This window comes from Phoca vitulina, unplaced genomic scaffold, assembly GCF_004348235.1.
Source record: "Phoca vitulina isolate PV1807 unplaced genomic scaffold, GSC_HSeal_1.0 scaffold48, whole genome shotgun sequence".
Classification (NCBI taxonomy): Eukaryota; Metazoa; Chordata; class Mammalia; order Carnivora; family Phocidae; genus Phoca; species Phoca vitulina.
Window position 1 is genome coordinate 6,664,658 of NW_022589751.1, and position 23,997 is coordinate 6,688,654.

Genomic DNA, 23,997 nt, shown 5'->3' on the forward strand with positions numbered 1-23,997 from the left:
GCCATTTTAGCATTTCACCCACAGTAGAACTTTTTTTCAAAAATGGAGTCCGTCCTCTCAAACCCTGCCGCTGCTTTATCAGCTAAGTTTATAGAACAGTAGTCCTTTGCTGTCATTTCAGCAGTCTTCACGGCGTCTTCACCTGGAGTGGATTCCATCTCAAGAAATTACTTTCTTTGTTCATCCACAAGAAACAACTCCTGCTCCGTTCAGGTTTCGTATGGGGTTGCAGCAATTAGAGGCTCTACCTCTAATTCTAGTTCTCTTGTTCTTTCTACCACATCTGCAGTTACTTCCTCCATTGAAATCTTGAACCCCCAAAGTCTATCCATGAGGGCTAGAATCAGCTTCCTCCAAACTCCTGTAAATGTTGATATTTTGACCTTTTCCCATGAATCATGAATGTTCTTAATGGCATCTGGAATGGTGAGTCCTTCCCAGAAAGTTTTCAATTGAATTTGCCCAGATCCATCAGAAATATCACTGTTACATATGGCAACTATAGCCTTCTGAAATGTATTTCTTAAATCATAAGGATTGAAAGCCCAAATGACTTCTTGACTTATGGGCTGCAGAATGGATGTGGTGTTAGCAGGCATGAAAACAGCATTAACACTGTGCATCTCCATCAGAGCTCTTGGGTGATCGGATATATTGTCAATGAGCAGTGATATTTTTGAAGGAATCTTTTTCCTGAGCGGTAGCTCTCAACAGTAGGCTTAAAATATTCAGTAACCCTGTTGTAAACAGATGTACTGTCATCCAGGTTTTGTTCCATTTATAGAGCACAGGCAAAGTAGGTTTAGTATTAAGGACCTGAGGATTTTTGTAATGGTAAATGAGCACTGGTTTCAACTTCAAGTCACCGGCTACATTAACCCCTAACAAGAGAGTCAGCTTGTCCTTTGAAGCTTTGGAGCCAGGCATTGACTTCACTCTAGCTATGAAAGTCCTAGATGGCATCGTCTTCAGTATAAGACTGTTGCCTCTACGTGGAAAAATCTGTTGTTTAGTGCAGCCACCTTCATTATCTTAGTTAGATCTTCTGGATAACTTGTAGTTCTATGTCAGCACTTGCTGCTTCACCTTGCACTTTTAAAAAAAGATTTATTTATTTTAGAAAGAGAGAGAGTGGGGGGAAGGGGCAGAGGGAGAGAGAATCCTGAAGCAGGAGCCCAATGCTGGGGGGGGTTCTCCCTCCTCAGTGGAGAGCCTGCTTTTCCCTCTCCCTCTGCCCCTCCCCCCTTGTGCATGTGTGTGTGCGCGAGCTCTCTCTCAAATAAAATTTTTAAAGAAGATCACTGACCACAGATCACCATAAGAAATATAGTAATAATGAAAAAGTTTGAAATATTGGGAGAACTATCAAAATGTGACACAGAGACCCCAAATGAGCAAATGCTGTTGGAAAAATGGTGTGGATAGACTTAGCTTGATGTGGGCTTGCCCCAAACCTTTAATTTATAAAAATGCAGTCTCTATGAAACACAATAAATGAAGTATGCATGTACCACACTTTCCTGTATATTGCTGGAAGTGCAGTAGCTGCATAAGGAATTAGGTTTTTATAGGACAGACTGCTTTGATAAGGAGTAGGAAATAAAATGTTTTGTCCTGTCTAAAGTAAGGCTTTAGACAGTAAGGCTGACTGTGTCCCAAAAGGCATTCTTATGAACAAAGTGATAATTGCTTGGAAGTTTTTTTTCCTAAACTTATATATAGTTTTTGCCTGGGAGGATATATTAAATGATGTTTACTGAGCAAAAATATATTTTTGTTGCATTGTGCTTGTTGCTGAACTGGGATGGTTCTTAACCACTAGAATTTTTTAATCAAGAAGGGCAGATAACTACAAAGAATAATTAGAGTGTATAATAAGTAAATAAATTTGGTCCTGTAGACATATTTGATTTGGTTTTGTACAGTTTTGAATTTGAATACCTTTAGATGAGATTCATGCTTTCTAACCATCCTGCCGACACAGTCACCTTGCCTGACAAATTCAGTCATGTTACCTGCCTGAACCCTGAAGACATTTGCAGTCAGGAGAAGGGGGCGGGGAGGAACAGGTGTAAACCCATTCACAGAAGCTAAAAAGCAGAGATACTGAACTTAAAATACAATGACCCAGAAGAAGGAATATAAAATCATATTTATTCATTTTGTGTTCATAAGCATACATAGTATATTTAAAAGTCAGTTTTGGTTTCATTATGTTTTGAATGTTTATTCTGGGGAAAAATATAATTTATTCTAGAAGCAGTTGGTGTCAGTTTCCTTAAATTTCTATTTTCAGCTTCTTTATGCCTCAACTGGGCCATAGCTTTCTATGTGATACTTCAGCTTATATTATCTAACTCTAATTATCCTAAGAAGTGCTTTGGATTTACTCCATGGAAATCGTCATAGTATAATTAACTATACTCCTACAGTAACCTGTATCTCTAAGGGAACATACAGTATACTATTTATGACCTGCTAACTTTAGAACTATGGAATTATGCATCCCTGATTTATTCTCTATATTGACTATGTTCTTTTATGAAGAAAAATCTTTTAAAGAGATTTCTAAACATTATGAAAGCTTCAGGTCTTCTAATTATGTGTTTTCCTTGGCTTTTTACATTTGACTTCTTAGTCCATTATGGAGCAGAGCTTAAGCTTTGTTTAATCCAGAAAGTTATTAAGTGCTAGTATATGATTTGTGTGTGTGTAAGGCGCAGTACATATCCTAAAACCAACAACCTCTGTTTTTTAATGGTAGCATTACAGTATAATGAAAAAAATCTGGTGAAAAGTAGCCATTTCACTAAATTAATTTGAAGCATAAGCAAGCAAATCATTTTTTGGTTTTTGATTGATTTTAGGTACCAAATATGAAAATAAAACAACTTCCCCTGATTATCACATCTAAAATATTTAAATAAGAAACATAATAATTTCTTAAATCGGCTTTTCTTTCTGCCTATCTAATTTTTTACAGTGATAGCACCATTTTTTCTTGCCTCATTCCCTGGAAAATCTGTAATTATCTTAGATGTATTTCTTTTGTACTGCCCCAATCACACTCTTTCCCCACCATAACTAATTACTAGGGTTCTATGTTTAGTCATGTCTACTTTTTCCCCCTCTTTCTACAGTGGCAGTAGTAAAAGTGGCTAATGAGTTAGATGGTATATGCTCCTAATATTTCTAGATCAAGATCATAGATTATTAGAGCATCATTTCTTGAACAAGTGCAGGAAGAAATTAGCTAGAGAGGATAGCTACTTCATTTTGACAGTCCCAACTTCATCTCTGGCTTAAATTTTTAAGGCTCAGAAAAATGTCAAGAAATGTTCCCTTGCTCCAAATGAGTAATATTAAATGTTAACCTTTTTTTTAGAATGTTGAATAAAATGTTTTAAATAAGATACTTGTATTAATCAGGGCTGTTAACAGAAAATTGACAAGAACTGACAGAAAAACCAACTCAAACTGCCTTAAACAATAAAAGGAAATTAATTAGCTAAATGTACCTGGAAGTCCAAGAATAGGGAAGATGTCATGTGAGGCTGAAGCCCACTGCTCAGCAGATGTCACGATGGATCCAGTTTCTCTTTCCTCCTCCAGCTCTGCTTTATGCAGTATTGGCCTCGTCGTCAGGCTGCACGTGGTGCCCCAGCAGCTGTAGGCTCTCTCTCTCTGGTAACAAAATGGCTGCCCAGTAACAGTTCCAAACCTTAGATCCTCATGCGCTGTCGTCTAAAGGAAGAGGGAGTGGGTCCCTCTACTCGCTGCTATTGAACACCCTGTGGCTAAGAGGGTGATGATTGCTAATTGACCTAAATTCATCAGGATTCATCCTTGGGGCTAGATATAGGTTTAGTCCAGTCTAGACCAGATGGAGCTGTGAAAGGGGGCAGAGTGATTTTCCAAAATATATCTGGGGCCTGTTCAAGAAGGGGGAATGGATGATAGAGAGTAAATCATAGGTGTTTCCTAAAATGTTTAGCTATTATGACTTAACTTTTATGTAAAACACACGTCATGTTCCAGGAGGTCTAGGCTGGAGTTTGTGTATGTATATGTTTTTAAAAATTCCTTAGGTAGCTCTGTTGCACACCTGTGGCTGAGAACCACTGATAGTATGATATCATTTAATGCTTATATATTGAAATGAAAAATAGTTCTCAAATTATGCTAGATTTCTGCCTCCAGAGGGCGCTGTTTCTTTAACAAGCAGAGAAAGAATTAATTGCTTTGTTTATAAGCTAAATCTTTAAAAAAATTAATTTCGGGGTTAGTTGATATGTTCCTGACTTTCAGATGAGGTCATAAGGATTGAGAGTATTTTGGTTTCAACTATAGTAGAACTTACTAGGAAGTCCAAACTAATTTTCTTAACAGTCTCTAAATTACAATTAGAAATATTTTTTATAATTGTCTTATCAAATAATTTAGTGTATTCTTGTGTATAAATACAGGAAAAGTTACAATCAAAACTTTTTGTTCTTTCCTTGCTCTTGTTCTTTGAAAATAAAATGTAGTGAGTCAGTTCATGTGGTTCATGTACGTGTTTTCTAATGATTATAAAACAAGCAGAATCCTTAACCCTTAGCAAGGTTCTTTCAGGTGTTGAATTTAAAACATATTACTGCCTAGGACTACTGTCTGAAATTTTTCTTTCACACAGCACAGCCACCTACTGCCTTAGATTTCTTTGTTTGCTATTATACCCTGTGGAAAGTATTAATAAACTTTTAAAAATATAAATACCTCTACCCCAAATTACATTTATCATGTTGAGAAAAGTTATCTTAACTTGGATAGTTTGTGGAAAAAAGTGGAACCTGTTCTTGGCATCATCTCAGAAAAATAGATTACAGCTGACCCTTCAACAATGTAGGGGTTAGGGCTGCTGACCTCCCTCCACACCCCACCCCGCAGTTAAAGATCTGTGTATTACTTTTTTTAAAAAATAAGCTCTACACCCAATGTGAGGCTTGAATTCACGACCCCAAGATCAAAAGTCGCATTCTCTACCGACTGAGCCAGTCAGGCACCCCAAAAATCCATGTAACTTTTGACTTTCCCCAAACTTAACTACTAATAGCCTACTGTTGACAGGAAGCCTTAATGATAATAGTCAGTTAACACATATTTTGCATGTTATATGTATTATATACTGTGTTCTTACAATAAAGTAAGCTAGAGAAAATACTAAGAAAAATCATAAGAAAATACATTTACAGTACTGTATGTATATTTATTGAAAAAAATTCATATATAAGTGGACCCATGCCGTTTAAACCTGTGTTGTTCAGTGATCAGCTGTAATTAGCAGAGCTCTAGATAGTAACAACAGAAAGTAATAAATAAATTTGTGGTTCATTTATTTATCTTAGTTCCTTTTCAGAAAATTAGTGGGCTTTGAATCACTTTATCCAGAAAGCATATAATTATAATAAATTTATTTTACTATAACATGAATGGTTTCATCATCATTTTTATAATTTTTCTTTCTTCAGATACATACAGTGTTTTTTCCCTCATGACTTCAAAATTTCTAGATATTTGGTTTCTCTCTCCATCTCAACTTTTGGTTAATGTTTTAATTGTCCCAAGTTGCTTTAAAAAAATCCAGGAAAATGTGAAATAATATCTTCTTTATTTTAATAAAATTCTATATAGTAAAAAGGATAATTAAGTATATCACTGGGGAGTCTGGCTGGCTCAGTCAGAAGAGCATGCAACTCTTGATCTTGGGATTGTGAGTTCAAGTCCCACATTGGGTGTAGAGATTACTTAAATAAATAAATATTCAACAAATAAACTTAAAAAGAAGTATATTATTGATTTTGAAGGTGGGCTTAAATTTGGATTTTAAAGGAATAGCCATTTAAAAATTGATATATATGAAGTTTCACCAAGTACTTTAGTTCTGTGAGTTTGGAGGAGTCTCTTGATACTGGTTTTTAAAATTTTGTCAGGCATCTCTTTCCCTTCCTGCCTATGTTAGAGGCATCCCAGAAAAGCAAGAAAAATCATACAGAGCAGTTTAGTACAGATAGGTGTAGTAGAGGATAGGAGCAATCAGACTCCCAAGTTGTCTTTGCCTTGTGATAGAAAGAAAGTGTGCTGAGTATTATGGAATAACTATAGGGTTCTGAGTTTTAGGCTCCCCTTATCTGGCTGCCTTCTGGAATGGCAGTCTAGCTTCATCTCTATAATGATCTATATTTTTCTGCTTAGATTCAGTAATGGTAGTGAGACATGAAATAGAGTGGGCTGATTGTGAACACCAAGGCAAAATGCAAAGTGGTAAATAAACATTTATATTGTTTTGAGAAATTAGCATTTAAGTGGTATCAATAAAAGTGTGTTGTGGCGTAGTTCTGTGGGCTCTAAGCATTTGCCATCTTGGATTTGTGCTCTTAATGCTAATAGATTAAAGAGAGATATATATTACTACCATGGCTATTGCACATTAAATGTGACCCCCTTTTCCATTTCTCTACCATTCCATTAAAAAAAAAAAAAATCCTGTGAATGTTTAATACCCAGTGTTTTACTCCCTTACATTCAGGTAACTACAGTAATTTAAGCTAACTTGGGTAATTTGGATGGCTTGGGGTTTCAATTTGCTATTGTTTCCATGCAATTCACTCAGTAAGCATTTATTGAGCATTACTAGGTACCCAGCACTAATGAGTGTAGGGAAACAAGCATTTTTTTTGAATACCTGGCTGCCAAGTACTGTTAGGTACATTACATTAATTATAGAAGTTTGCTCAAAATAGCACTCTGAGGTTGTGGTGATGATTCTGTCTTCATAGATGAGAAAAATAGGATTTACAAAAGTAATTTGCTCAAGTAAAGATAAGTGGAAATCAAACCCCTTCCCATTTTCTCAAACCCATGGGCCATTTCTTTATGGGCCATTTCTCCATTATTCATTATTAGTAGGATGGTGATTTTTAAAATGGCCTCAGATTCCTTGACACTTTTCTTATGGAGAAGTAGGGATCTATGACCCCTCCCCTTGAATCTGGACCAGCTGGTGACTGCTTTAACCAGTAGGATACAGTGGAAATAATGTTGTGAGACACTGAGGTGAGGATTTAAATGGCAATGACACTTCCACCTTATTCCAGTTATTCCAAGCATGGAACACACATGCTTGGAGGCCTGGGCTGCCATGTAAGAAGGCCAGGTACCCTGCAGCCACTGTGTTGTGAGGAAGCCAAGCCACACCACAGGGAGAGGCTACCCATCCCAGGTGCCACACACGTAGTGATGAAACCGCCAGATGAACCCCCAGCTCTTTGTTTTGTTTTGTTTTGTTTTTATTTTTACTTTTTTAATTAACATATAATGTATTATTTGTTTCAGGGGTACAGGTCTGTGATTCATCAGTCTTACACAATTCACAGCGCTCAAAATAGCATATGCACTCCCCAGTGTCCATCACCCAGCCACCCTATCCCTCCCACCCCCCCTCCACTCCAGCAACCCTCAGTTTGTTTCCTAAGATTAAGAGTCTCTTATGGTTTATCTCTCTCTCTGGTTTCGTCTTGTTTCATTTTTCCCTCCCTTCCCCTATGATCCTCTGTCTTGTTTCTCAAATTCCTCATATCAGTGAGATCATATGATATTTGTCTTTCTCTGATTGACTTATTTCACTTAGCATAATACCCTCTAGTTCCATCCACGTCGTTGCAAATGGCAAGAGATTTCATTTTTTTGATGGCTGCATAATATTCCATTGTGTGTGTGTGTGTGTGTGTGTGTGTGTCTGTATGTGTGTGTATATGTGTGTGTATATATATATATATATATATATATATATACCCCATGTCTTCTTTATCCATTCATTTGTTGATGGACAGCTTAGCTCTTTCCATAGTTTGCCTATTGTGGACATTGCTGCTATAAACATTGGGGTGTAGGTGCCCCTTCAGATCACTACATTTGTATCCTTGGGGTAAATACCCAGTAATGCAATTGCTGGGTTGTAGGGTAGCTCTATTTTTAACTTTTTGAGGAATCTCCATACTGTTTTCCAGAGTGACTGCACCAGCTTGCATTCCCACCAACAGTGTAAGAGGGTTACCCTTTCTCTGCATCCTCGCCAGCATCTGTCATTTCCTGACTTGTTAGTTTTAGCCATTCTGACTGGTGTGAGGTGGTGTCTCATTGAGGTTTTGATTTGGATTTCCCTGATGCCAAGCGATGTTGAGCACTTTTTCATGTGTCTGTTGGCCATTTGGATGTCTTCTTTGCAGAAATGTCTGTTCATGTCTTCTGCCCATTTCTTGATTGGAGTATTTGTTCTCTGGGTGTTGAGTTTTATTAAGTTCTTTACAGATTTTGGATACTAGCCCTTATCTGATATGCATTTGCAAATGTTTGCTTTGCTGTGCAGAAGCTTTTTATCTTGATGAAGTCCCAATAGTTCATTTTTGCCCTTGCTTCCCTTGCCTTTGGCGTTGTTTCTGGGAAGAAGTTGCTGCGGCTGAGGTCGAAGAGGTTGCTGCCTGTGTTCTTCTCAAGGATTTTGATGGATTCCTGTCTCACATTTAGGTCTTTCATCCATTTTGAGTCTATTTTTGTGTGTGGTGTAAGGAAATGGTCCAGTTTCATTCTTCTGCATGTGGCTGTCCAATTTTCCCAACACCATTTGTTGAAGAGACTGTCTTTTTTCCATTGGACATTCTTTCCTGCTTTGTCGAAGATTAGTTGACCATAGAGTTGAGGGTCCATTTCTGGGCTCTCTGTTCTGTTCCATTGATCTAAGTGTCTGTTTTTGTGCCAGTACCATACTGTCTTGATGATGACAGCTTTGTAATAGAGCTTGAAGTCCAGAATTGTGATGCCACCAGCTTTGCTTTTCTTTTTCAACATTCCTCTGGCTATTCGGGGTCTTTTCTGGTTCCATATAAATTTTAGGATTATTTGTTCCATTTCTTTGAAAAAAGTTGATGGTATTTTGATAGGGATTTCATTAAAAGTGTAGATTACTCTAGGTAGCATAGACATTTTCACAATATTTGTTCTTCCATTCCATGAGCATGGAACGTTTTTCCATTTCTTTGTGTCTTCCTCAATTTCTTTCATGAGTATTCTGTAGTTTTCTGAGTACAGATTCTTTACCTCTTTGGTTAGATTTATTCCTAGGTATCTTATGGTTTTGGGTGCAATTGTAAATGGGATTGACTCCTTAATTTCTCTTTCTTCTGTCTCGTTGTTGGTGTATAGAAATGCCACTGATTTCTGTGCATTGATTTTATATCCTGCCACTTTACTGAATTCCTGTATGAGTTCTAGCAGTTTTGGTCCAACCCCCAGCTCTTAGGTCTTGTTCCCAGCCTTCAAGTTGTCCCAGCTGAGGTCTCTGATATAGTGGAGCAAAGTCATCTCCACTGTTCTATGTCTGCACTTCTAACCACTAGAAACTTTAAGCATAATAAAATTCTTGTTATTTTAAGCCACTAAGATTTGGGGGTAACTTGTTACTCAGTAATAGTAACTGGATCAGCAAGTGACAGTAAGCTCCTTTCCAGCCCACATGGTCTCTCCTTTTTTGCTATACTTTTACTAGACACATACTCAGCACTAATTTGTTAATATTTATTCATTCTGTGATTGTTTTGAGGTAGTTTTCTTTTCCAACTAGGTTATAAATAAACTTCAAGGCAGGAAATTTAAAAAAAACTTTTAGCAAGTACTCATCTATTGCCTACTCTTCTGCAAGCAGTATTCTAGGTGAACAAAAACAGACACAAACACTTCCTGGTTTAATGGAGCGTAGATGGTCAGTGGATGTTTTGTACCTACATTACTCAGAGTACCAAATTTATAGTGGCCAATAATGTGTTCTTGATAAGTGCTAATGTTAAGCTTCTCAATCTTCAAGTTTTTCTGAGTAAATTTACATTGCATTAAAAATTTTAATAGACATGGCTTAAGTTCTAGAAGTAACTATTTTGAGTCAGAACTAATTTGCTACTCCCATAGTTAGTGCTTCAGTAAAATTTCAGTCAATGACGTTAATATTAGCTTATCTTAAATTCCTGTTTTATTTAAAGTAGTGTTTATTTTTAATTTATTCTGTAGTTGAGGAGAGACACTGTGAAAGTTTGTATTGTCTATGTCAAATTTGTGTTAGATCTCTGAGTGGGGAGAGAAGAAGAATCTTTCTTGGTAGTCCCATTCCAGTCTTGCTATGAAAACAGGCATGCAAATGGAAAGATGACTGTCAGTAGTTGGTTTTCTTTCAGTCCAGTGTGGCAGTGAGTAGTGAGTGGTCAGACATTGTGAAAACTGGGGAGGGAGGCAAAAAAGTATTAAAATATGAAAATGGCACATTTTTATTTTTCACATTTACCTTCTCTTACACTGTTCTCCTGAAAATTTCTTAAGGCACACAAACCAAAAAACCTAGTAAGGGTTCCTGATTATATTTTTTAAAGTTACAACTCAAATGACATCCTCTCCATCAAGATTTTTATCAAATAAGTAATAATTATTTCCTCTATGTTTACTCAGGATGCTTTGTTAAACCTCTACTATAGCACTAGTTATGTTTTGTTATACAGGTCCCCCCTTATACTCAGAGGATATGTCCAAGCCATCCCCAGTGGACGCTTGAAACCTCGGATAGTACCAAACCCTATATATATTGTTTTTTCCTATATACCCATAGCTATGATAAAGTTGAACTTATAAATTAAACACAGTAAAAGATTAATACCTACTAATAAAATAGAACAATTATAACAGTGTACTGCAATAAAAGTTATGTGAATATGGTCTTTCTCTCTCAAAGTACCTTATTGTACTGTACTGCCCCTTCTTTTTATGATGATGTGAGATGATAAAATGCTGATGTGCTGAGAGGGAGTAAGGTGAATGACGTAGGCATTGTGATATGGCATTAGGCTGCTGTTGACCATCTGGTGATATGTCAGAAGGAGGATCTTCTGCTTCTGGACCGTGGTTGACTGCGGGTAACTGCAGAAAGTGAAACCGTAGGTAAGGAGGGACAACAGTATTGTATCTCTCCCTGGATTGTGATATCCTTGAGGGCGGGAGCAGTCTTACTCATCTCAGTGTCTTATTATAGTGATCTTATTCATAGACATGATATAAATTGTATATTAGATTAAACTGTATTCAAATAGAATATGTGACTACTAATGGTTAGTGATACTGAAGTCTCTTCTTAGTAAAAAATCTAAATAGATATTAGTTTTATCAGAAATATTACATTGTCAAACCCAATCTACCCCCAAATCAAATTAAATTTAGCTCTCATGCTTTACTGTTCAGGGTGATAAGTTGTTCACCTTCCTTAAGGTGTTTTGTACAAAGTATTCCAGGGGCTTGTGCAGTCCCCCTCCCCCCCAAAAAAACCCAAAAAAACTTGTGAGAAAGACAGAGATTGTTCCAGTTTTAACTTTCAAGATGCTCCATAAGTTTATGTGAGCCTTTAAGAGAAAACTTAGACATGGGGATCTTTTGTCTTGGTTCAAAGGCCACAATGCCTAGTCTGCACAGTCTCCCTCATGCCATTCTTTCAGAGTGCTGTTGTCTGAGAACGCACAACTACCATTTCTTCTTTTTCTAGTTTTTTAAGGTGAAAGTTTAGGTGATTGATTTGAGATCTTTTTTCTTTTATAATATAGGCATGCATACTGTAAATTTTCTGTAAGTACTGCTTTCATTAAGTCCCATAAGTTTTGGTATTGTGTTTTTCTGTTTGTTTTGTTTTGTTTTTTAAAGATTTTATTTATTTATTTGACAGAGAGACACAGCAAGAGAGGGAACACAAGCAGGGGGAGTGGGAGAGGGAGAAGCAGGCTTCCCGCGGAGCAGGGAGCCCGATGTGGGGCTCGATCCCAGGACCCTGGGATCATGACCTGAGCCAAAGGCAGGCGCTCAACGACTGAGCCACCCAGGCGCCCCTGTTTTGTTTTGTTTTTGTTTTATCTCAAAATATTTTCTGATTTTGATCTTGATTACTTCTTTGACCTGTTGGTTACTTAATGGAGTCTAATGTTTAATTTCCACATATTTGTGAATTTCCCAGATGTCCTGCTGTTATTAATTTCTTTCTTTTTTTATCATTTTTATTTTATTTATTTTTATTATGTTCAGTTAGTCAACATATAGTACATCATTAGTTTTTGATGTACTGTTCAACAATTCATTAGTTGTGTGTAACAACACCCAGTGCTCATCACAACACGTGCCCTCCTTAATATCCATCACCTGGTTACCCCATCCCCCCAACACCCTCCCTTCTGTAATGTTACTAATTTCTAATCTCATTCTGTTGTGCTTGGAGTACATACTTTGTATGATTTAAGTCCTTTTAAGGCTTTTTTATGGTCTTAACATATGCCCTATTCTGGATAGCATCCCATGTTCACTTGGAAAATAATGCATGTTCTGCTGTTTTTGAGTGTGGGATATTCTATGGATGTCTGTTAAGTCTAGTTTGTTTATATTGTTGATGAAATCTTTTTCTTCTGCCTGCTCAAATCTGTTGAACCCTTGCAATAATTTTTTCATTTCATTTATTGTACGTTTCAATTGCAGAATTTCTATTTAAAAAAAATATTTGTCTTTTTATTTATGTTCTATTTCTTGAGGCACTGCTATATTTTCCTTTAGTTCTTTAGATGTGGTTTCCTATAGTCTTTGGACATATTTTAAATAGCTGATTTAAAGTCTTTGTCTTGGGGCACCTGGGTGGCTCAGTTGGTTAAGCATCTGACTCTTGGTTTCAGTTCAGGTCATAATCTTAGGGTTGTGAGATTGAGCCCCGCGTCAGGCTCCCCGCTCAATGGGTAGTCTGCTTCCCCTCTCCTTCTGCCGCCCTCCCTCCCGCCCCCCGCTGCTAATGCACACACACTCTCTCTCTCTCTCTCTCTAAAAAAAAAGAATAGATCTTTAAAAAAAAATAAAGTCTTCGTTTTATAAGTCCGATGACTACGTCCTTAGTAAGAGTTTCTGTTGATTGCTTTTTTTTCCTGTGTATGGGTCATACTTTCTTATTACTTTGTGTGACTTATAAATTTGTTGAAAACAGGACACTTAAATAATATATTATGGTAATTCTGGAAATGAGATTTTCCTCTCTTCCCAAGGTTTGTTGTTTGTTGTTTTTTCCTGGTGGTTGGTTGGTTGTGACTTTTCTGAATTAATTCTATAAAGTCTGTATTCTTTTTCCTCTGTGACCACTGAAGTCTCTGCTTGGTTAGCTTTGTGGAGAGCTAATGATTGGACACAGATTTCCTTAAAAGCCTGGAACCAATAAGTTCCCCAGTCTTTGCTAAAGAACTCCGTGTGTGTATTCAACACTCAGGCATTTGACGACTCTGCTTTAGCCTTCACTTCCTGCTTGCACAGGGCTTCAAGGTCAGTCATAGATGAGAGCTTAGAGCCTTCTTCTGCTTCTGGACTATGGTCTTTTCTGAGTTTGTGTACAGCCCTACACATGTACATAGCCTTCTAGATTCCCAGGAATATGTCAGAGCCTTTCAGAATTATCTATGGATATCTCATTCCCCAGTTTTTCCTCTTAAGCTTTTTAGTTAGCTGATTGTGTGCCCTGTTATACACTGCCTCAGGCATATGTGATGTTTAATTATTTTCAACAAATGTCCCCAGAGAAAAGACTTTTTGCACTGGACAAGCCTCAGTTTAAATCAAATAAAGACATCCCTGTAAGTGGGGTCTTCCAGGGAACCATCAGATAGTTGAAATAATGATAATTCTCTGGGAATGTGGTTTTTGAAGGAGCTTCAACCCCATTCAGCCCTGTTTGATGACTGTCAGGCTATTGGTTTTTACCACAGTTGTGGGATGTTGGTTTTCAAGGATACTGTGGAGCTGGAGCAAGGGAGGAAGAATGGAAATAAGGGCACATTAAAAGCCTGCAAAGCTCGTTTTCTTACCAAGATACAGCTGTTTTTCTTGAATGAACACTACTTAGATTGCTGCAAGTTTTGAATTAATTTCCAGAGTTCTGGAAAAGTTGATTTTGACAGTTTTTGCTCGTTTTCTTATTGCTTTTATGGGAGAGAGAATGTTTGGAGATCTTTACTCTTGTGTTTTTGCATCACTCCCATCCTTTCTTTTTTTCTCCTCTGAGAAGTTAACTATCTCTTTCTTTTCTTTCTTTCTTTTTTTTTTCCTCTTCAACTTAAAACACCAGCAACTATTCCATTTCTTCTGTGACCGTCCAACTTTATTTTTCTCAGTCAGTGGGCAGGGGTGGTTCTTGACAGTTTCTGTTTTTTTCACTTCTGTTTCTCCTAAGGGTCTTTTTAAAGCTGTGAGAACAATTCAGAATTAATAACTCATAAATTATCCTACCACATAAGAATGAAAAAGTGATAATGTGGTTGGGAGAAAAAGTGGTGTCAGTCAAATAGACTACTATCAGCCAAAAAAACCAACAGTTTTCTTGGACTTCAAATAAATGACTAAAATAATAGACCAAGGAAAAATATAAAACAAATTTTAGAATTTTAAAAAAGCTTTTTCTATTATCTACTTCTATAACTATTTCTTACTTTTTATTATTTTGTCCCTTGTCAGGATGCCCGGCATGCAGCAGAAGGAGAAATATATACCAAGCTTAATCAAAAAATTGATGAATTTGTTCAGCTTGCTGATTATGACTGGACAATGTCTGAGCCAGATGGAAGAGCTAGTGGTTATTTAATGGATCTTATTAATTTTTTGAGAAGCATCTTTCAAGTGTTTACTCATTTGCCTGTAAGTATAAAAAAATTTCAAAATATTGTATTATAATTTTGCTTACTAAAGTATATTTTAGAATTTAATCTTAGTTTGAGGTTTACTTGTTCAAACCAACTTCTAAGCTTGAATATTTTCTTTCCATTCTTATAAATCCATTTGTGAAGACTTCTAACCTAGCCAGTTGTTTCAAGTTTTAATTTACTTTACTTTCAACCAAAATAACTACAACTCTGTTTCTACCAAAACCAAAACAAAACCCTGAAATTCAGTGTAGACTTAAATTGAAATAAACTCTAATAGGAGTAGTTCTCATAAAAGTCCATATAATCAATGACTTTTCCAGTTAGAAAGGCCAAGAAATTACTGGATATTTTTAGAGAGTAAAAGTAAAACTGGAACATTGTTTTATCATATATAGTCATAGTGCATCTACATTTTGAATAATCTATTGATGAAACATTAAATATATATATATAAATAGCAGGGACATTTGGGTATGAATAGGCTAGAACACTGGATTCTTCAGATGAGGAGTGCAAAGACCAAAGAGATTATGTTGGAGTGAACATGCTTTCATAAGGTATATTCAAAAATAATAGAACTACTATTAAAACATGAGTGGAGTAGTTTTTGTACAAATAAAATAGGAAAAAAATTTGTTGACCTTTTTATTTCATAATAAGATGTAGCTGAACACAAGGGGGAAAAAAAACCCCAAACCTGTGTTGAAATAATAAAATGTAGAAAGAAAAGAAAAAAAAGATGTAGCTGAACACAAAAGTAAAGTATTTAATCTCAAGCCTACCTGACTGCCTCCAACCATATCTCATGTTTAAAATGGAAAAAAAAAAAAGTTATTGTACTCATCTTTTGACTCTATCTCCATCATGAGTTGCTCCAAAGGGCCATTTAGAATATTTGAAGGCAGGTGTTGCTAAAAAAGAAATAGAAGAATTTCCTAAAGAGATTTTAATAGTGGATCTTTGCCAAAGAACTTTTAGAAGCTTACCCAGGGATTATATTATGTTCCTAACTGCTGTCCTTGTGTTGAAAAAGGGAACCTGTATATATGTTTAATTCTTATTTCAACTAATTTCTAAAAAAGTGTTCCTCATATAGTATGTATTAAATAATTGTTGAATTAGTTTGAATTCATGTTGTCAGGATATATCTCCAGCCAAAAGCAGTCTACAAGAATAAACGTGTGTGTGCACACACATATACACAGATATACACATAACATATTTTTATGTTGTAATACTGTTTCACACCTTGGCACAATATGATGGGTGGGAATTTTGTGCATAAATTGGGTAGAATTATGAGAGTTTATATGTTAGAAGTGGTTAGGGCAAATATCTCACTTCAAGAGGCTAATACCTGGAAGGAAATCCTGCTTTCTCATAAGGTGTACTGTAGTAACACTGAGAGAAACAGACTCCTGGCCTAACTAGATCACTCGTAATCTATTATGATATTTTGTTTAGTTTTAGGTGATTCTTCATATGCCATTTTGGATTTTTATGTCATATAACAAGAGTTTTTCTGTAAAGGAAATAAACTTTTATACAATGCAGACCAACAAATACAACAATAAATACAGGGCATGATCAAATAAATAGAAAATTATAGTTCATAGCTAAGAAAAGAGAAAATGGACCTAACAACAGTATATTCTTATTCAAGGAATAAACTAGAAACATAATTCCTAAGCAAAAGTATTAAATTATTGACTACAATAAGTTTTAGCTAGCATTGATAATTATATTATGGCTTAGTACATTAATTCTCTGAAACACTAAAATTGTATATTCAACTATATTGTTTTCTTTTAAGCAAACAACAGAGGCTACATTATTGAATGTATTGTTTTTCTAAGCAGTGTATGTTATATAAGCTACCATTTGTATTTGAATGTTTTTTGTTTTCTCATTTTATTTATTTATTTATTTATTTTTATTTATTTATTTTTTTTTTTAAAGATTTTATTTATTTATTTGACAGAGAGAGACACAGTGAGAGAGGGAACACAAGCAGGGGGAGTGGGAGAGGGAGAAGCAGGCTTCACGCTGAGCAGGGAGCCCGATGCGGGGCTCGATCCCAGGACCCTGGGATCATGACCTGAGCCGAAGGCAGACGCTTTAACGACTGAGCCACCCAGGCGCCCTTTTGTTTTCTCATTTTAGAGAGGGAGAGCAAGGAGGGGTAGGCAAGGGAAAGGGAGAGGGAGAATCCTGACGTGGGGCTCGATCTCACAACCCTGAGATCATGACCTGAGCTAAAATCAAATTAACTGACATGAGCCACCGAATCACCCCTATTTGAATGTTTTAAGCTGAAAATGATTCCTTAGTTTCAGGTTACCTTTGGACCCAGATGGAGGGAGGGGCCAGTTCTAGTCCTTCAATTGTCAAAGAAGCTTCAGAAGATTATTTATCACATTTAGTCCTAAGTCAGTCAGCTTAAGCAGAAGTATCTATCCCACTTAGATATGAAGAGTTAAGTAGTGGCCATGTTCCCTATCCATCCTAGTTTTGACATTGTTCAGGGTCAGTGTAGGGAGTTAGAGTCAATGGGATCTGTGAGGCCAAGGGCACTCTTTCAAATAGTGTAAGTATTGGTCATTAGTGCAAGTAATTGGACACAGAAGTCGAGTCTGTGGGATAAAGCTAACTCTTTCACCCCCCCAAGCCTAAAAAGTACTTAAGATAGAACACTTACTTTAAAAGCTGCACTCTTAGCTTCATTGCATATTTAGTTTTTGTCAGTTCCTCCCGCTCTTGCAAAAGAGTATTTTCTCAGTCACAGGTAATCATGATGTGCAGTTGCTGACCACATTGCCTGGTAAAGTTTCCATTGGTTCCAAAAAAGTCATAATCCAACCAATAGAATTTTGTCTGCTCACAAGGTATGAGAACAGTAGAAGTTAATGGATCATAATGGTTTTGATGGAGCCCAGGGAAAGAACTTTGTTATTTTCACTTTTTAACTACATTGTGGTAGCAATAGAAAGCTGTAGGATTTTGAAGACCAGCAATAATATTCACTGTAGATACTTTGTATTTGTAGAGTTGGATGAGTTCTCTTCACTTGCACTGTTTCAACCAGTGCATGTCTATGCAGGAGATGGAAAAGTAAAGTAATTTAATATGCTTCCATATTAAAATACTTACTCATTTGCATTTCCCCTTGCTCTAGCAGAGAAGCCAGGCTCTCTACTGACCATAGAGCTAAATAGGCAGTATTTGCAGTAATGACTGGTATTGCCCCATTACCCAAAATGTTAAGCTGCCCTGTTAAGTATATTATCTGCTCAGGGGAACTTGCCTTTTTATGACTCAATTAAAGAAAAACCCATTTATCTTTTATTGTTCTTGGGGGCCAGGTTGCTGAAGTGAGGAGAGCATAGAGTTCTAACTCTAGAGTTAGAACAACTTATGCTTGAACCTTAGACTTGTAATTTACTAGCTATGGGATACTGGCAGGTTGCTTAACCTCTGAACCTTTTACCTTTTGCAAATAGGCATAATCCATTTTCCTATAGGACTATCATAGGATAAATTGAAATAGTGTGTAAAAAAGTTGCCTGGCAGGGTGCTTGGCATAAAGTAAGTACTATTAATAAATGTTAGTTTTGTCTTTTCTTCTCCTTTCTTCCTCTGTTACTGTTTTAAGGCCTTTAATAGTATTAGTTTCATTTTAATATGCTTTATTTTTTTTTCTTGTATTTATGCCTACATTTTTGGCTTGATATTATTTAGCTCTGAGTTCTATATCTTTGCATTATGTAGCCATTAAAAACTTTAATTATGAAAGATTCATTTTATAAAGCATATTTATGTGAATAATTATAACTTGAGTGCACTGCTTATAATGGCTAACAGATGTCAGTGAAGTCTGATTAATTAGTACATGAAATAAATACTATTGTATCCCTAAATTAATATTCTTGAAATCAGCAGTTTTTACTCTTTCAGATGTGTAAGTAACCCTTCTTGTTTCTAGTATTTTTTTCATTACAATAGAAAATACAGCTAAGTCTAGAAGAAATAAAAATTACCTGTTAACTTGTCAAAGGATAACCACTGTTAACATGTTGGCATATATTTTCTTTTATATTTTCAAGTCATTTTCTTCTCCACAATTATGAGACTTAATTTAAGTCTAATTTATAAGTAAGTTCTGTTTTTTTAAAATAAGATTTTGTATTAGCTAGAAAATTTAAAACCAAAGGAATTTTAAAAAGCATTAAACACTCATTCACCACTTACACATACGTAAATAGAAAAGGTTGTTGAGCAACTTGAACATATCTAGTTATTCTTCATGAAGACTGCCAAATGGAACTCTGTAACATCTTACTGGGAATGTACTGCCTAAAGACCCAGCACTGGTCTGCTTCTAGAAAGAACAATGAACATTTCCTTTCTTCATAAATATTTATGTGTTTGTTTCAGTAAAGGTATTTTACTGCTTTACAACCACTAAAGGATATGTATAAATGGTAGTGACTCTTTAATTTCTTCATATGTGTATTTGCAAAGGGAACCCAATTTACCCAAATTTTATACTAACAAATGGTTATCTTTTACAGTAGAAGTAAATAGAAGATCATATATTCATGATTTAGTTTGCTCATATTTCTTCCTTTCTCAGAACTCTATTTTATTTTTAGCCATAATGTAATTTTCTGTGCTTACATTTGCTATAACTCTAGAGTTGTTAAATAAACTAATCTTGTTTCTGTTTGAACTGTAAGCACCAACTTTTCTTCCAAGAAAGATATGTTTTCCTTTGCTTTCAAATATGCGTAACTTTTGGTTTTCTGCATTACTATAAGTCTTATGATGAATAATAAAAAAAAAAATGTGATTTTTAGGAATAATGAGTTTATCTTTGGCATCTTTATTACAGAATAGATGCCTAAAAAGCTGTTTATTAGAAGAGTATCTATTGGGGCGCTTGGGTGGCTCAGTCTGTTAAGCGTCTGACTTTGGCTCAGGTCATGATCTCGGGGTCCTGGAATCAGGCCCTGTGGTGGTGGCAGGCTACCGTCTTGGCAGGGAGTCTGCTTCTCCTTCTCCCTCTATCCCTCCCCTTGCTTGTGCACACGCATGTGGTGGCTCAGTCGTTAAGCGTCTGCCTTCGGCTCAGGTCATGATCCCGGGGTCCCGGGATCAAGTCCCACATCGGGCTCCCTGCTCGGCGGGGGGCCTGCTTCTCCCTCTCCCACTCCCCCTGCTTATGTTCCTGCTCTCGCTGTCTCTCTCTGTCAAATAAATAAAATCTTTAAAAAAAAAAAAATAAATGAAATCTTTAAAAAAAAATCAAAGAATATTAATAGAATCATTTCTCCCCATATCTTTTACTCTAAGATTAGAGATGCCTTCCTATGGAGAGAAATGGCTTTAAAATAGTGGCAGGAATTATTATGAGAGCCTGTTGTGCACATTTCTTCTCAACTGTGCCTTCAGTGACATCACCTTGGTAGCCATAGGTAGAAGTAGATAGACCATGGCAATCAGCAAATCTTATGAATGAAGGCTTTTTTTTTTTTTTAAGATTTTATTTATTTGCGAGAGAGAGAATGAGAGAGAGCATGAGAGGGAGGAGTGTCAGAGGGAGAAGCAGACTCCCTGCTCAGCAGGGAGCCTAATGTGGGACTCGATCCCGGGACTCCAGGATCATGACCTGAGCCGAAGGCAGTTGCTTAACCAACTGAGCCACCCAGGCGCCCATGAATGAAGGCTTTTTTTCCCCAGAGAATTGTTGTTAAACATTTACTAGAATAGCACTAGATATGGTATAGATTTTAAAATCACATTGCCAAAGAAAAATGATTCACTTTTGATTAACTCAGGAAATAAATCAGAGTATATGTTCAATAATAAAATTATAGTAGAAACTAGTTTCAAAACAGGGAAATGTTATTTGATCTTTAAATTCTGTATCTACTTCCCTATCTAGTTCCTTTTAAGGTGTTTACCTTGAAGGGTTTTTCCCTTGGCTTAATTTTTGCTTCCAGCCAAAAGTGTTTTACTGATGGCCTAATTTAGTATCCTTTGTAAATTCTTTATGCTTAGGGCCATAGTCTCCTTCCCTACTAAATGTATCTGGTGCTTCTAAGTCTTTAATTTGCATTTTTAATTTTCATATATAATTTTGAAACATGCTTTCTTTAAGTGAGAAACAAATATATATCTAATAATAAATGAAGATACATGATTTGGTCAGAAACAGTATCTAACTTTAAAAGTCATTTTCTCCTTAGGGCACCTGGCTGGCTCAGTGTGTAGAGCATATGACTCTTGATCTCGGGGTCATGAGTTCAAGTCCCACATTGGGCATAGAGCTTACTTAAAAAAAAAAAAAATCATTCTCTCCTTAAAAATTTTTTCTGAGGATGCAGTACTATATTGAAAATTTTAAGATTTGGGGTCTGGGCCTGATTCTTCCAATCAACCAGCACTGTGAAAATAGACAAATCATTCAACCTCTGGATTAATTTGTTAATGTCTGTTTTATTTCATAGAGCCTGAAGTAGAGGTTGTTTTATTTACTTTTATTCCAATTAATACATGTACATAGAAATAAGTGAAATAGTCCAGAATAGTCTGGGATGGAAAGTAGCCCCCTCCTTGCTCTTTCCTCATACCCAGTCCTACTCTCCCAGACTGCCGTTTTTCACTGTACATTTTTATTTCTTCTGGTGGTTATCTTTAAAGATAGAGACTAGTGATTCCCTACTATGAAAGATAGGCATGCATAGCAACATCTCCTTTGCCCCTATTTCTCCCATTGATTGTTACATTATGTTTTATTTCTTCTATTTATTGTTTCTTTATTTAAAATATTTATATTCCTATTTTCTTGTCCTTCTACTTTAGTCAGTATCTTAATTCTTTGTAGGACAAAGATAATGAGCTTCCCAACCCTTCACTTTATCAGTTCTTCATCTACTATCTTTTGATAACTACTGAGGCCTTTGTCTCTAATTTGTACCAGTTGCTCTCTGGAATTGCTAGAATTGCTGTGTAGCTGTTAACCTGGCATTTTTCCCTCTCTAATCTCTGGGTGGGGAACTGTTTCCTGGATTCTGCATGTTTTTATTGCTTCACTGGTTGGTTTTGCTAAACTGCCTCAATAACTTCCTCCTATTTAAATCCTTGCATATCATAAAGTGTCTTCTGTCCTCATGTTTAATAGTTTAGCTGGTTATATAATTCTAGTTTGACTAGCTTTTTCCCTGATAATTTTTATGGCATTCTCCATTGTCTTTTGGCATTCAGGTTTTAGGATATGTGCTTTAATCCTTAATATTCTGAAATGTCATGGGAATGTGTGGAAATGTGAGCTTTTATTTCATTCACTTATCTCTTTACTCAGTGGCCCCTTTCAAAAATTTTGTGTCCTTATTCAGTGCAGGGAAATTCTATTATTTTTTAGATAATTTTGTTTCCTCCATTTCTTGTCTTCTCTTTCCTGGACTCATTTTGTTAGATGTTTAAGTTCCCAGAGTGATTCTTTATGTCTTTTATCCTCTCCTTCATTTCCTGCCTCTTATCTTTTTTTGTTCTGTGTTTTGGGAGATTTTCCCAATTTTATTTTTCAATGCTTCTGTAAAATATTTTGTTAATTTTTGACTTCTAATGAACCACTTCTGTTTCTAAGTATTCATTATAGAGTACTGTTCTTTAAAAAAAAATGGATATATTATCTTTCAAATCTTCCTGAGCATTAGAGGTGTTTTTTGGGTTTTTTTGATAGGTATTTTCAGTTTCTTTAATTATCTGTGTTACCCTCGAATAGGTTTTTTGTTTCTTTATTTTGCTCATTCTCTTTTAACAAGGAAGGCCTGGAGAGCTGATAGGAGTTTACTTTGCTACTGTGTAAATACCCTGTTTTTTGTAAACCTTTCTCCTGAGTAGGAATTAACTGGGAATTTTTTAGGAATTGGGGGTGATTTTGCCTAGGATTCTTCACCTTAGAGTGAGCAGCTACGGAGCTAACCATGAGATTATGGCCTCCTCTCTTCAGGGCCAACCTCATGTATGTGTGACCTATGCAGTTACATGGGATCTTGAGTTTAGAAGGTTCCTGCATGTGATTTGGTGCTCAGCTATTGTTTTCTTGCAATTCTTAATAATTTTTGAACAAAGGGCACCACATTTACCTTTTGCACTGAGCTTCATAAATTATGTAGCTTTCTTTGCCTCTCTTTCCATTTATCACTACACCATGCCAGAATGAGCAGAGCTCTTTTTCCCTCTCTTCCTCCTTCCCTCCCTCTTTCTTTCCACCTATACCAGAAGCCTCAGCTCTCCCCTAAATGTTCTTTCGTTATGGAAATTGCCTGTGCTCTATAGTTAAGGATCATTGGCATAGTTGTTCAAGAAATCTTCAATCACCTTTCCTATTTTCCCATCCCATTTCTCATTTCTGTCCTCTCTCACACCTGCCATCTCTGGACCTCTCATACACAGCTGGCTCTCAGCTCCACTGTAGTTCCCTATTAGCAAATAATGGGCAGTGTCTTTCTTTTCTCTGTTTCATGTGCTTTCTGTCTTCCAGAAATCATTTTCTCTGCTATTAAAAATTTATTACTTTTTGCAATTCTGTGCTTTTTATTTCACTTGTATCTCAGGGTGAATGTGGAGTAAAAACATTAACTTAGTCTACCATCTTGATTCTGAACAACCTGCTTCCTTCTCTTTGAAGTAAAATGATTGGATTAGGTCATCTCTGAGGTCCTTATATATAATACTTTGTTTCTAAGCATCATTATTTCATACAGATGTAAAGTCCCAACCTAAACATAGATTTATCCGTTCTGGCACCTTATTTTCTCTTTTAGCCTTACCCTTTTATGTTCTTTATTCTTTGGTTCAAACTTTTTTCTGAGTTAAGTATATGGGTTTACATGTCCTTTTACTTGACTGAAAATTATAAAGGAGAATTTTAATAGTCAACTGTACAATCAGAGGTTTTAATCACCCTCTCTTTCATGTGACACCAGAAAGAATTGTATGAAAAATACATATTGTAGTTTTAAAATAATGGCACAGGCAGCTTTGAATGCATTTTAGTGCTTATCTAGTGAAAACATAACCATATATTGTATATATATGCTTACAAATTGGTTTTCCTTATTTGGATATTAATTTTAAAAATATATAATGGTAATGAATCACATTGATCTGATTTATTACCTATAAGTCATAAAAATGGTATGATGTGAAC

General features: G+C 36.1%; 1 protein-coding gene across 11 annotated transcripts in view; it reads left to right on the forward strand.

Annotated features, from left to right (window-relative positions):
• Window positions 1–23,997, forward strand: part of EXOC6 (exocyst complex component 6) — a 206,852-nt gene that overhangs the window by 112,615 nt on the left and 70,240 nt on the right. For all 11 annotated transcript variants that reach the window (XM_032432559.1, XM_032432560.1, XM_032432561.1 and 8 more), the window contains one exon: window positions 14,593–14,772. In XM_032432559.1, the coding sequence (XP_032288450.1) occupies window positions 14,593–14,772 (180 nt within the window). The remainder of the gene's footprint in view (window positions 1–14,592; window positions 14,773–23,997) is intronic.